This window comes from Tupaia chinensis, unplaced genomic scaffold, assembly GCF_000334495.1.
Source record: "Tupaia chinensis unplaced genomic scaffold, TupChi_1.0 Scaffold000573_1, whole genome shotgun sequence".
NCBI classification, from domain to species: Eukaryota; Metazoa; Chordata; class Mammalia; order Scandentia; family Tupaiidae; genus Tupaia; species Tupaia belangeri.
The window spans coordinates 2,426,315-2,440,629 of record NW_006160087.1 but is presented as its reverse complement, the minus strand read 5'-3'; the positions used below and the strand labels follow the sequence as shown (position 1 = coordinate 2,440,629).

The following is a 14,315-nucleotide window of genomic DNA, read 5'->3' as shown; positions in this document are numbered from 1 at the left end:
GGAGAGGTATTTTCCTGCTTCTCCATATTTCTTGTGGTCCTGCAGCGATTTCTAGTCATCTGGTGGATGGTCGGTTTCTTCCCAAACACGCGAGTTTTGGATGCTGGAGGCCCAGTTATCAGTGGGACATCTTCCTTTCTCCCCACATGGCTAGATCACAGGCGCCATGCATTTGACTTCTTAAGAAATTTGTGCATTTGGGGCCAACAGGTGGCATGGTGGTTGGGGTCCTGGACTCACATGTGGCCTACCATGTACGGTTCAAGTCCCAGGCCTGGCACTTCTTCTCTCACTTTCCCTTTTTCTCTCTCTCTTTGTCTTTCTCTGGTCAAATTAAAAATAATAATAATATCAACAAATGGAATTAAGTAAATAATTCTTTTTTTTTTTTTGAGAGGTTTTTGCTATAGGGCGCGTGCACTCACCAGACAGACAGAGAGAGACAGAGAGACAGAAAGTGAGAAATCACCCCCCAGGGGGGATGGCCACACCGCAATCCCTTCTCTTCCATTCTCCTCTCGGGATCTTGCGCACGCACGCACACGCGCCCGGCGTGAGTTTAAGCCACCGGGTACGGAACTCGAACCACAGTCGACTGACTACGTGGAAGTCCAGTGACATAGCCATTACGCTAACTGCTGGTCCCAATAAATAATTCTTAAGAAAAAAAGGAAATATCTGCACTTATCTAGTTTATTGAGAGAAGTCTTTTCACACAACTCTGCTGTATTAAACTTCTTTCAAGTTAATGTTTTTGCTCTGCACACTAATGCATAATTTAATATAGACATCATACTGATTTTTACTCTCCTTTCAGGGCTCAAAGTAGGGTTCATTTCCCCCTTTTTTAAAATACCACAGGGTATGTGCTGGCCTAAGAGAGAGCGTCCCCCACAAGCCAGTCTGCGGTCCCTTCTCTCCACCCTCCACCTGGGCAGGATCCTAGGCACAGGCGCAGTTTTAAGCCCTTGGGGCTCAGATCCACGCTGCAGTCTGCCCGTGGGATCCGGCTCTCTCCACAGCATTTAACCACTGCACCGCAGGGCCGGCCCTGACAGGCTTTTGATACTAAATAGCTTTATCTAAATTGCTTTATATCATATGAATAGCTTTATATTCCCTTTCCTTTTCTTTTTTTTCCTCCCAGATTTTTGCCATAGGGCATGTATGCTGTCCAGTGAGAGAGAGAGAAAGAAAAAGAATTCACCCTCCAGACGAGATGGCCATGCCACAGTCCCTCCTCCTCCTCTCAGGATTGTGGGTACCCACGCACGTGCACCCAGCGTGTTTCTCAATCCACCCATGCTGGAACTTGAACCACGCAACTGGCCGTGTGGGACCCTGCCTCCTTACCCTCCACGCAACCTGCTGGCCACTTACTATTAATAGTTCTGACTGTCACACTGAAAGCGGGGTTAAAATCTTCTAAATTACTTGTTCCAAGGTGCATAGTTAATAAATAACAAAAACAGAAAATGACAAAACCAAGACTAGAACCCGAGCTCACCAATTCTACCAGATCTTTTATTCGTAACAATGGCAAGTAGTGACAAGTAGGTGGCATGGTGATTAAGGTGCTGGATATTCCCACACGCCTAACCATAGTTCAAGTCCTGGACCTGATGGCTTGCTTCCTCACTTTCCCTCTCTCTCTCTCTCTCTATTTGTGTCTCTCTAGTTGAATTAAAATAAATGAATGAATAAATATAATTAAATAATTCTCTTTTTAAAAAAGAATGGTAGGACCAGCAGTTGGCACAATCGCTACGTCGCTGGACTACCATCTAGTTGACTGCGGTTCAAGTCCTGTACCCGGTGGCTTAAACTCACACCAGGCGCCTGTGCGTGCGTGCCCAAGATCCTGAGAGGAGAATGGAGGAGAAGGGATTGCGGCGTGGCCATCCCCCCCGGGGGGGGGTGATTTCTCGTTTTCTGTCTCTCTGTCTCTGTCTTTCTGGCGAGTGCACGCGCCCTATAACAAAAATACCACCCCCCCCCCAAAAATAGAATGGCAAGTAGTCCTTCTTTCAAAAAATATTGATAAACTTAAATCTGGGACAATTTTTTTTTTCTTTTTGAAATAACAAGAAATTAATACTCACATAAAATAAGAGAGGTTTATTTTCCTCCTAAACTAAGATATGTGAAGTCCAGGCCAGCATGTGGCACGGTGGTTAAGGTGCCTGGACCCTCGTGGCAGACTGTGCAGTTTGAGACCCAGATCCGAGGGCTTGAAAACGGATGGGGAGGGCGCAGAGGGGCTTTCTCGCTCTCACTCGCTCTTGCTCTCTGCCTCTCAGGCAAGTTCACATGCCCTATAGCAAACTTTCAAAAAAAGAAAAAGGGTATGCATAAATCCTTAGCACGGTACATGACAGAGTATTTGCAGTTGGGTCAGTAGGTGGCGCGGTGGTTAAGGCTCTGGACTCCTACACGGTCGACCAGGGTTTGAGTCCTGAACCTGGCTGCTTGCTTTCTCACTTTCTCTGTCCCTCTCTCTCTAGTGAGCACATGTGCCCTACAACAAATTAAAAAACAATAATAATAGGGGCCAGCAAGTGGCATGGTAGTTCAGGCACTGGACACCCACATGGGCTGCTTCAGTTCTAGTCCTGGGCCTGTCAGCTTCCTTTCTCATACTCTCTCTCTCTCTCTGGGTCTATAGTATATTTAAAAAATAAAACAAAATTTTAAAAAATTAAATAGTTTTTTAAGAAAAAAATAAGTATTTGCAATTATTATTTTCCTGGAAAGGTTTCCCTTTTTTTACCCCAGATATCAAAATACTGTTGGATTGGGACCAGCAGTTAGTGTAATGGCTATGTCACTGGACTCCCATGTAGTTGACCATGGTTCGAGTCCCGGACCCGGTGGCTTAAACTCACGCCGGGCGCATGTGCGCGTGTGCCCAAGATCCCGAGAGGAGAATGGAGGAAAAGGGATTGCGGTGTGGCCATCCCCCCTGGGGGGTGATTTCTCGCTTTCTATCTCTCTGTCTGTCTCTGTCTGTCTGGCGAGCGCACGCGCCCTATAGCAAAAACCTCTCCAAAAAAAAATACTGTTGGATTAAGGAATACGTAAAATTACTAAGTGTGTAACTTTTTAAAGATGTTGTCATAGGGCATGTGCACTTGCCAGAGAGACAGAAAGAGAGAAAGTGAGAAATCACCCCTCCCCAGTGGCAATGACCATGCCTCAGTCCCTTTTCCTCCATTCTCCTCTCAGGATTTGGGGCACGCACACACGTGTACCCAGCGTGAGTTTTAAGCTGCCTGGTCCGGGACTCGAACAGCAGTCAACTATGTGGGAATCCACAGCTTTAACTGCCACGCCACCTACTGGCCCCAAGAATGTAGAACTAACAATAAAAACAGGGGGCCAGCAGGTGGTGCGGCGATTAAGGACTGACTCCTGAGTGGTGTGCTACTCGGTTCCAGCCCAGACCCAGTGGTTGAAAATCACGCTGGATGTACGTGCGTGTGCACGTGCCTGAAATCCCAAGAGGAGACTGGAGGAGAAGGGGTTGTGGCGTGTCCATCCTCCCTGGGGGGTGATTTCTCACTTTCTGTCTCTGTGTCTCTCTCCATTTTTCTTGCACTCTATAGCAAAACTAAAAACAACAACGAAATCATAGCTATTATTTAGAGAAAGCTGATGTCTAATGTTTATCGTGGAACCCCATGATCCTTTTCTAGTAATTGGGTGTTACTTGGCGTTTAATGCATGGCTTTGAACATCTTACGTTTATGAACTGGTATCTAAAACATCGAACTGTTCTGCTTTTGAAAAGCACTGTTTTTATCATTATTTAAATCTCCACGCAGATTCACCAGGCATGCAAACTGATCTGCAGAAAGTGCAAACGCCACGTGACTGACCTCACCGGGCAGGTGGTGCAGGAGGGGACCCGGCGCTACCGGCTGTGCAATGAGTGCCTCGCCGAGGTCGGCCTCGACAGCCTCCCTGGGGGCCTGGAGGCCGAGCAGCATCTCGTGTCCCCGGCAGATGGAGAGAAGGGTTCCAGGTGGCCCTTGAGCGAGGATGAGAACAGATCGTATGTGGAGATCGTCGAGGACGGGTCTGCTGACCTGGTCATACAACAGGTGGATGACAGTGAAGAAGAAGAGAAGGAGATAAAGCCCAACATTAGGTAGCTCTCTGCGAGCCCGACAGGCACGCCCGCGATGTCGCTGGCCTCCTCTCTCTCCCTGGGCAGGGTCTGGTTAACAGTTTCCGTTCTGACTCCAAGAACTGGCCTGGTGTAACTTGCATGCTTTCTTCACAGGCCGTAAAACCCATTTTGAACTTTGCTGCCCTAAATACATTGCTGCACTGAAAAGAAAGACCTAGCTTGCATCGGCGTGATGGATGAAGTTACACTTACTTTCATTACACAGAACCTACTTCTTTTCATATTGGACGAGCTACTTAGCAGACTTTTTCAAAGAAAATATTTTAAATAAATGTGCCACAACCAAACTTGATGTAAAACAATTTCAAGGTGTTTCAAAACACATGTACAAAGAAAACAAAAAAGGATAAAATAAAAAATGAACCAAAACCCCCCACATACACTATGAATATTGAATTTTACAGGGAACAGTGAAGATGACATTTAAGGGTTTGACAAGCCACTTGACTGAATTAATCATTTTTAAATTATTTATTTAATTCCATGTGTTATTATTATTATTATTTTTAAAATTTGAACAGAGGGAGACAGAAAGGGAGAGGGAGAAAGCAAGGCACCAGGTCCAGGACTTGAACGACGGTCAGCCATGTGGGAATCCAGCACCCTTAACCACCACGCCACCTGCCAGCCCCACTGAGTTAATAATTTTGAGATCTGAAACAACCTGTCATTATTCTGATATCCTAAATATTTTAGGATAACGTCGGGAGTCTAATCTAAAATGTTTGAAATTAATCATATTTGACTTTTTTATCAATGAATTAAAAATGTATGGGGGCCAGCAGGTGGTGTGGTGGTTAAGCATTAGACTCCCACACAGCTGACCACAGTTTGAGTCCCAGTCCCAGCTTGAAAATAATGCTAGGCAGATGTGTATGTGTGCCCAAAATCCCAAGAGGAGAATGGAGGGGTTATTTCTCACTTTTCCTCTCTCCCTCCCTCTGTCTGTCTCTGGTGGGTGCACATACCCCATATCAAAAACCTAAAACACCGTGGGACCAGCAGTTAGCGTAATGGCTATGTCGCTGGACTCCCACGTAGTTGATTGCAGTTCGCGTCCTGGACCCGGTGGCTTAAACTCATGCCAGGTGCGTGTGCGTGCCCAAGATCCCGAGAGGAGAATGGAGGAGAAGGGATTGCGGCGTGGCCACCCCCCCTGGGGGGTGATTTCTCTCTTTCTGTCTCTCTGTCTCTCTCTGTCTGTCTGACGAGCGCATGCGCCCTATAGCAAAAACCTCTCAAAAAAAAAAGAAAAAACAAAAAACCTAAAAGACCGTAATGGCTATGTCGCTGGACTCCCACATAGTTGACCGTGGTTCAAGTCCCAGACTCGGTGGAAGGGATTGCGGTGTGGCCATCCCCCTGGGGGGTGATTTCTCTCTTTCTGTCTCTCTGTTTTTCTGGCAAGCACACGCGCCCTATAGCAGAAACCTCTCAAAAACTCAAAACAAAAACAAAAACAAAAAACCTAAAAGAGAAAAAAAAAAGTTGGGACCAGCAAATGGCGTAACGGTTACATTGCTGGACTCCCATGTAGTCAACCATGGTTCGAGTACCAAACGTGGCAGCTTAAAACTCACCCGGGGCACATGTGTGCATGCCCAAAATCCCAGGAGAAGAATGGAGGAGAAGGGACCCCTCTGGGGAGTGATTTTTTGCTTTCTGTCTTTCTCTCTCGCCACCCCTCAGGGGATGGCCATGCCGCAATCCCTTCTCCTCCATTCTCCTCTTAGGATCTTGGTCGTGCATGCACACGCACCCGGTGTGAGTTTAAGCCACCGAGTCTGGGACTTGAACCGTGGTCAACTACTTGGAAGTCTAGCGACATAGCCATTATGCCAACTGCTGGTCCCCAATATATATATATATATTTTTTTGCCACCCCTCAGGGGATGGCCATGCCGCAATCCCTTCTCCTCCATTCTCCTCTTAGGATCTTGGTCGTGCATGCACACGCACCCGGTGTGAGTTTAAGCCACCGAGTCTGGGACTTGAACCGTGGTCAACTACTTGGAAGTCTAGCGACATAGCCATTATGCCAACTGCTGGTCCCCAATATATATATATATATTTTTTTCCCAGTATGCGTATGCTCATCAAAGAGACAGAGACAGAGATAGAGAAGGAAAGTGACAAAGCAGCCCTGAGGGCGTAACCATATTGCAATCCCTTCCCCATTCTCATCTCAGGATTTGGGGCACACACACACATGCACCCTGGCATGTTTTTCAAGCTGCCAAATCCAGGACTTGAACCCTGTAGTCAGCTATGTGGAATCCAGCCGCCTTAACTGCCATGCCACCTGCTGGCCTGATACGATATTTTCAAAACAAACTTTTCTCCTGGGATACAAAGTTTAAACTTCTTCTTTATAGAAATTTTGAAACATACCAAAACTACAGCACAATTGGAGAAGTGTTATTTTAGTTCTGAAGTAAAATCTAAATATTAAAAGTAAAGACCCAAACATAAAGAGCCTAGTATTAGATTACATTTTGCAATGCCACGACACACCTCAAGGTGGTACTTTTTGTGTTATTGTTTATGGGCGAAGATGGTTCATTTCCCTTTTTTTTTTTTGGAGAGGTTTTTGCTATAGGGCGCGTGCGCTCGCCAGACAGAGAGAGAGAGAGATAGAAAGTGAGAAATCACCCCACAGGGGGGATGGCCACGCCGCAGTCCCCTCTCCATTCTCTTCTAGGGATCCTGGTTGCACACGCACACGCGCCCGGCGTGTTTTAAGCCACCGGGTCAGGGACGCGAACCACGGTCGACTACATGGGAGTCCAGCGACATAGCCATTATGCTAACTGCTGGTCCCTTTTTTTTTTTTTTGAAGATGGTTTATTTCTTTAAAAAAGTATTTAAATAGATAACCACTTTGTTTCATGTTACTTAATTCTGAGGCTTTTCCAAGATGGCCCGAGGGCAGATTTCCAGTAGCACCGGGGCTGGCCGCTATGCCTGAGTTCGCGGCCCCCCAGCGAGACTACGAGGGACCTGTTGGACTCCGAGCTGCCTCCGAGTGACGGGGAGGAACACTCGTCCTCTCTTGTCACCAGGGTGACACTAACACGTTTTACTGTCAGACCTGAGTTTCAGTTGTCGGGGCCACTAGGGACAGTGGCATCTGTGAGCGTCATCCCCAGAAACGCGCCACGCCGGCTGTGCCCTCAGCTCCTCCACGCCGTGATCCCCGCACGCAGACCTGGCATGCACACACCAACGTCAGCAAAGGCCCGCACCCCTGCCCCAGCCGCTCAGAAATACTGCCTTCTCCTAATTGTTATTACGAGTCAGACAAGTCCCACAAAACCGCTCTCAAGCTCGCCAAACGTTTTAGCACCATAAAAGAACATTTAAGACATGGGTGTAAGTTATCAATAATGATTCTCGTTGAAATGTTAGACTTCTCTGAGACTTTTGAGACCAGTTCTTTACTAGAGCGAAACTCTCTACTGACAATTTCTTTCTTTTTCTTTTTGGATAGGTTTTTTTTGCTATAGGGCGTGTGTGCTCACCAGAAAGACAGAGAGACAGAAAGCAAGAAATCACCCCCCGGGGGGGATAACCACGCTGCAATCCCTTCTCCTCCATTCTCCTCTCGGGATCTTGGGCATGCATGCAAACAAACCTGGCATGAGTTTAAGTCACCGGGTCCGGGACTCGAAATGCGGTCGACTACATGGGAGTCCAGCGACATAGTCGTTACACCATCTGCTGGTCCTTCTACTGACAATTTCTGAGAGAATTAAATTCTTCGGCTTTTAAGTGCCAGAAAGTGTTACATGGGGCTTTAATCTGTTTAAATAAGGGTAGAGGCCAGTAGGTGGCATAGTGGTTGAGGCGTTGGACTGCCACGTGGTTGACCATGGTTCAAGCCCTGGACCTGGCATCTTGAAACTCATGCTGAGGGACCAGCAGTTAGCATAATAGCTATGTTGCGGGACTCCCATGTATTCGCCTGTGGTTTGAGTCCTGGACCTGGTGGCTTAAACTCACTCATGCTGGGTGTGTGTGCGTGCCCAAGATCCCGAGATGAGAATGGACGAGAAGGGATTGCTGAGTGGCCATCCCCCGGGGGATGATTTCTCGCTTTCTGTCTCTCTCTGTCTTCCTGGCAAGTGCACACGCTCTATAGCAAAATATATCAAAATTAAAAATAAATTTGCCTGAGGGTATGTGCACTTGCTGGAGAGGGGTAGGGGTAGTGAGAAAGCACTGGGAGTGCTCATGCCAAATCCCTTCTCCATCCCCCTCCTTTCGGGCTTGTGAGTGTGTGCACACAGGCCTGCTGTGACTCTCAAGCCGCCGTATGCAGGACTTAAACCATGAGGCCAGCCCTGTGGGATCCACCACGCCACAGCTGAGCGTAAACGCAGTTTGTTTTTAATCTAAGAAACTTCAAATGAATTGTTCCATAGAAAAATCCAAGGGGGTTTTAAGGGGTAAAGGCCCAGATCAGAGCTGCTCTGGGTAAAACCCTCCTTGTGCTCCCTCAGCCCCAACCCTTGCAGAGCGCGGGGGCCCAACACTGAAAACCACAGAGCAGGGTGAGTCCTCGAACTGCCCTGGCACCGTGGTCTCCCTTGTCTCTCCCAGTTCCCACTGTGCTCCTAGGGAGAGAACCACGGGTCCGGAGGGAAGCCAACCATATCCTTAGCATAGAAGTCCCTTCGGTAGCTACTAGGCCTTAAGGCTTTTTTTCTGGGACCAGCAGGTGGCGTGATGGTTACATAGCTGGACTCCCACATGGCCAGCGGTGGTATGAGTCCTGGACCTGGCACCTTGAAACTCTGGAAGCAAGTGCATGCACGCCCAAAATCCCGAGAGGAGAATGGAGAAGGGATTGTGGCATGGCCATCCCCCGGGGGTGGTGGTGGTGGGGGTGGTGATTTCTCCCTCTGTCTCTCTGGTGAGCACACGTGCCCTGTAACAAAAATCTCTCTAAGAAAAAGAACAGATTTCTCAATATATTTATGAGTAAAGCAATCAAATAAACATGGTTACTACTTTTCATGTGGCCCTGTTATTCCTTAACAGATGAAAGTTTGGCGTTTCATTTATTTATAAGCTCAGAGCTCAATTTATTAAAGTTCTTTTGCCAAGTCATGCTAAGATATATGGAAATTTCACTCCTATTGTTTTTTAAAAACTATTTTTGAGTCCTAAAACTTGCTAGTATGAAAAAAAAATTACTAAAAGCAGGACAGTATAAGAGGCGTTTAAATGGGAAGAGTGAAAATAATAGGTGTCACTCACAGGGTCAAACTTTGGACTACACATGGCAAGTTCTGCTATTTTATGTTAGAGTGTCTCAGGATCACCATCTACCATTTATATAGCAATTCACACTTGCGAAGTGCTCACTCATTTTTCTGTTATTCTTTACATACGTATGAAGCAGGACAGTTACCTTACATAAAAGGTAAAGTAATTGAGGCCCAGAACAGTAAAGAAACCTTCCTAAGACAGCTCAGTGAGACAGCGGCAAAAACAGAGTTAGAATGACCAGGTTTTCTAAATCCCAGAACGTCTGTTTAATTCACCGAGGTGTATTGTATGTCACTATTTTTTTTTTTTTTTGAGAGGTTTTTGCTATAGGGCGCGTGCGCTCACCAGACAGACAGAGACATAGTGACAGAAAACAAGAACACCCCCCCCAGAGGGGATGGCCACGTTGCAATCCCTTCTCCTCCATTCTCCTCTCGGGATCTTGGGCACACATGCACACGCGCCTGGCGTGAGTTCTAAGCCACCGGGTCTGGGATGCGAACCGCGGTCAACTACATGGGAGTCCAGTGACATAGCCATTACACTAACTGCTGGTCCCCAATATAGCACTTTATTTTCTAAGATGATTTTCTACAAGTCACAGCCGACTGTTTAAAGCTCATGCCGTATGTGACAATGTTCTCTATAGAATACATGTTACATGAAGGGTGCGACTACAGTTACAAGACTGTTACTGGTACAGTTACAGTCATCATAGCAATGGCAGTAAGAAATTAGCTGTTTATGTAAAATACAACGAATATTTTATTTTGATAAAGAAACTTTTTAAAAAAAGGATTTAATTGTATTTCTTATTATTATAAATTTGCTACAGGGCACATGTGCTTACCAGAGAGAGGGAGAGAGAAGGAAACCGAGAAAGCAAGCCACCAGGTCCGGGACTCAAACTGTGGTCCACTATGTGGGAGTTCCAACACCTTAACCACCACGCCACTTGCTGGTCCTGATAACAGGAGCTTCTTAACCATTCGGGCTAATACAACCAGGAAATAGATCAGGAAAAAGAAATCCACTGTCCAGAACTATGAATTATGAGCAAAAATTTTTGATATGTAAATGTGGAAAAATGTAAAAATAAATGATTTTTTTTAAAGAAAAAAAAAACCCACAGAGGATCTATTATATAAACTTCATTTTCTTTTCTTTTTAGAATTACTTATTGAATTTTATTTATTTATTTATTTATTTATTTATTTTAATTTGACCAGAGAGAGAGAGATAGGAAGAGACAGTGAGAGAAAGTGAGAAAGCAAGCCACCAGGTCCAGGACTTGAATTGTGGTCAGTCAACCATGTGGGAGTGTCCAGCTTCTTAACCATCACGCCACCTGTTGGTCCCATAAACTTCATTTTCAAATATACCCTCCTTCTTGCTACAGAACTGTATTAATGACACCAAAAAAGTCAAATATTTAAATTTTTTTTGTACTTTAAAATTTTTTAATTTACTTTTTTCTATTTTATTTTATAATTTCTTATTTACATTTAATTGCACATCTTTGTGGAGTACGATATAGATCCTCAAAGCAAGCACATGGCGTGCAATAGTCAAACCAAGAATAATGCTGCAGGGCTGGCAGCTGGCATGGTGGTGAAGGCACTGGACTCTCACATGACTGACCATGGTTCAAGTCCCAGACCTGGAAGCTTGCTTTTTCTCACTCTCTGGTAAAATTGAAGAATAATAATAAATAAATGAAGATAAATATTTTTTTAATAAAGAATAATGCCATATTGAGCATTTTCAACAAAAGAACGCCACATTGATGTGGAGTATTAAGCTCTACTAGTTTTTCTTCCTTTATTCCTTCCTTCTTTCTTCCCTCCCTCCCTCCTTTCATTATTTTTAATTTATTAAATTGGCAATGTGTGTTCTTTTTGTTTTTAAGGTTTTTGCCATAGGGCACATGCACTCGCCAGAGAGACACTGAGAGAAATGGGTCATCCCCGGGGGATGACCGAGTCACAGTCCCTTCTCCATTCTCCTCTCAGGAGTTTAGGCACACACACTAGCCCAGCATGAGTTTCAAGCCGCCAGGTCCAGGACTCTGTGGTCGGCCAGCTAGGAGTCCAGCATTAGACCTTAGCCACGGTGCCACCTGCTGGCTCCAGCAATGCCTGGTCCTTTCACGCAGCCGGGGTGTGCCATTCCTCAGCCCACCTGTCCTGCCTGCGTCCCTGTGTCTGTTAAACATTTTCTCCTGAGCTCCTCCTATGCCCTGTCCTGCTAAGTATAATAAAAAATCACACAGTGAGAGAAACAAAGGGACTCTATAAAGTAAATATATATATATATACACACACACACACACACATATACATACATACTTTTTTACTTTTTAAAATTTGCTATAGGGTGCATGTGCTCTCCAAGGAAAGAGACCAAAAGAGGGGAAGTGAGAAGCCACCCCCAGGAGGGACGGCCACACTGCAATCCCATCTCTTCTCCTCTTGGGATTTTGGGCGCGCGCACACACACACACACACACACACACACACACACACCTGGTGTGTTTTTCAAGCCACCTACTCCGAGACTCAAACCATCAGTCAGCCATGTGAAATCCAGCCGTCTTAACTACCGTGCACCAAGTGGCCCAGTAAAGACTTTTGACAAATTGGAAACCTAAAAGCAAAAGTCTTTGTTGCTTTACCTCAAGTATCACCATAAAAAGTATTGCAAATAAAACACGAATCTTTAATAAAGTACCATTCTCATTCCTACTTTTTTTTTTTTTTTTTGGCTGTAGGGTGTGTGCACTCACCAGAGAGACAGACAGTGAGGAAAGGTGAGAGACCACCCCTGTGGGGACGGCCGTGCTGCAACCCCTTCTAAGATTTTGGACACTCACACCCGCTCGTTGAAGCCACTGGGTCTGGTACTCGAACTGTGGTTAACCGTGCAGAAGTCCAGTGCCGGAACTCCTACACCACCTGCTGGCCTCCCTTGTCTTTTTAAACTTTCCAGAGAGAATCTGCTCCAGAGAGCTGGAGGGAAGGTGAGCGAGCACTGCCCACGGGGAATGTTCTGTGCAGTGCCTTCTCCATCTCTGTCCTTTTGGGATCTGACGCACGCACACGCTCACCCGCCGTGTTTCCTAGCCACTGTGTCTAGGACTCGAACCATGTGGTCGGCCAGGCGGGGTCTGCCTGCCTTAACCAGCGGGCCCGGGGCTGTCCCATTTGTACAGTTGTTTACGGCAGATTTTGTGCACAACAGAATCAAGTGGAGAGGCCACATAGCCTAAAACCCAAAAATATTTACTATCAACTTTTTGAGAATTAATTTATTTTTATCTTTATAAATAAATATTTAATTCCATTTGTTATTATTTTTTCATTTGACCAGAGAGAGAGAGAAAGGGAAAGCAAGCTGCCAGGTCCAGGACTTGAACCGCACTTGGCCATGTGGAAAATCCAGCACTCTCAACCACCACGCCAGCTCCTGGCACTTTATTTTTAATTTAACCAGAGAGAGACGGGGTTGAGGGGAAATGAGAAAGCAAATTGCCAAATCCAGGACTTGAACCGTGGCCAGACATGTGGAAATGGAGTTTCTTAACCACCATGCCATCTACCAGCCGCCAAACCTCTCATCTGAAGGGAATCTACAAAGAACTCAGCGTTAGAAAACGGCCTATAGGCATTGGCACCGGATAATCCAGTATTTTGGGTCCATGCTAAAAGTAAAAGCCACGGAGGCCACAGCGGCTAGGAGCGGTCCCACAGGGCGACTGCAGTTGGAACTCCAAATCCTGCCTCGCAGCTTGCTCTGTGCAGCATTTCCAGCGGTCCTCAGGATGGAGAAACGGGAGAAAGGGATTGTGGAGTGGGCGTCTCTCACCCACACCTCTCTGGAGAGCACACACTTTCTCTGCGTTAATCAGAAGCAAGCCTGGGGTCTCTCCCCTCCCAGCAGCGACAGTGCAGCTCTGTCTTATTTTCAGGGACAACTCAGCCACTGTGCAGGATTAAGGGCTAGAAGCCTTTCTTTACTTTCTCCGTATTCTATTTTTTTTTTTTTTTTTTTGAGAGGATTTTGTCATAGGGCATGTGCGTTTGTCAGAAAGACAGAAAGCGAGAAATCACCCCCAGGGGGGATGACCACGCCACAATCCCTTCTCCTCCATTCTCCTCCCGGGATCTGGATCTTGGGCACACATGCACTCACATCCAGCGTGAGTTTAAGCCACCGGGTCCAGGATGCGAACCTCTGTCGACTATGTGGGAGTCCAGCAACATAGCCATTATGTCAACTGCTGGTCCCCTCTGTTTTCATTTTTCCCACAACTACTTCTTCTGGAAAGTTGGAGCCCCACAAGACACCCCCGGAGAGCCCTCACACCTACAGCCCGAAAGCTAGATTCTGGTGCGCGCATGTGTGTGCGTGTGCATGTGTGTGTGTGTGCGTGTGTGATGGTGGACAGTTACAGACATTTTTTGGTCCTGTGCAACGAGCACTTAGTAAGAAGCCCGCATTTCTCAGGATCTGACAGATCCCCACGCCCTCCCCACTTAGAACAGGAGTATGTGGAAATTTGAGAAGGGGACCGACCACACTGCCCTGAAAACCAGGCCGTGTCCGAGAGCAGCCGCAGGGACTCAAACCCACGCAGTCGCATGTTCTGACCCCAGCCTGAAACCACCACCCTACAGCTGAGAGCTAGCTGATCTCTCCACTCGAGCAAAAGGCACGCTGTGCACCTATTTTACTAGGCTGTGGCTGTGTTCTGCACCGCACTGTGCCTTCCCACCTCCCCGCCTCGGCTGTCCCCGGCTAGCACACCCCCAACACTCCCCGCACAGCAGGACGGCGGGCAGCGGGCGCG

The 14,315-nt window shown here is 46.6% G+C and overlaps 1 protein-coding gene across 1 annotated transcript in view; it reads left to right on the top strand.

The window, feature by feature from the left end:
• Positions 1 to 4,252, top strand: part of ZBTB8A (zinc finger and BTB domain containing 8A) — a 68,507-nt gene extending 64,255 nt beyond the window's left edge. Inside the window, 1 exon segment of the mRNA XM_006158105.3 lies at positions 3,825 to 4,252. Within this exon segment, the coding sequence (XP_006158167.3) occupies positions 3,825 to 4,154 (330 nt within the window). The 3' untranslated portion in view covers positions 4,155 to 4,252.
• The last annotated feature ends 10,063 nt before the right edge of the window (positions 4,253 to 14,315 follow it).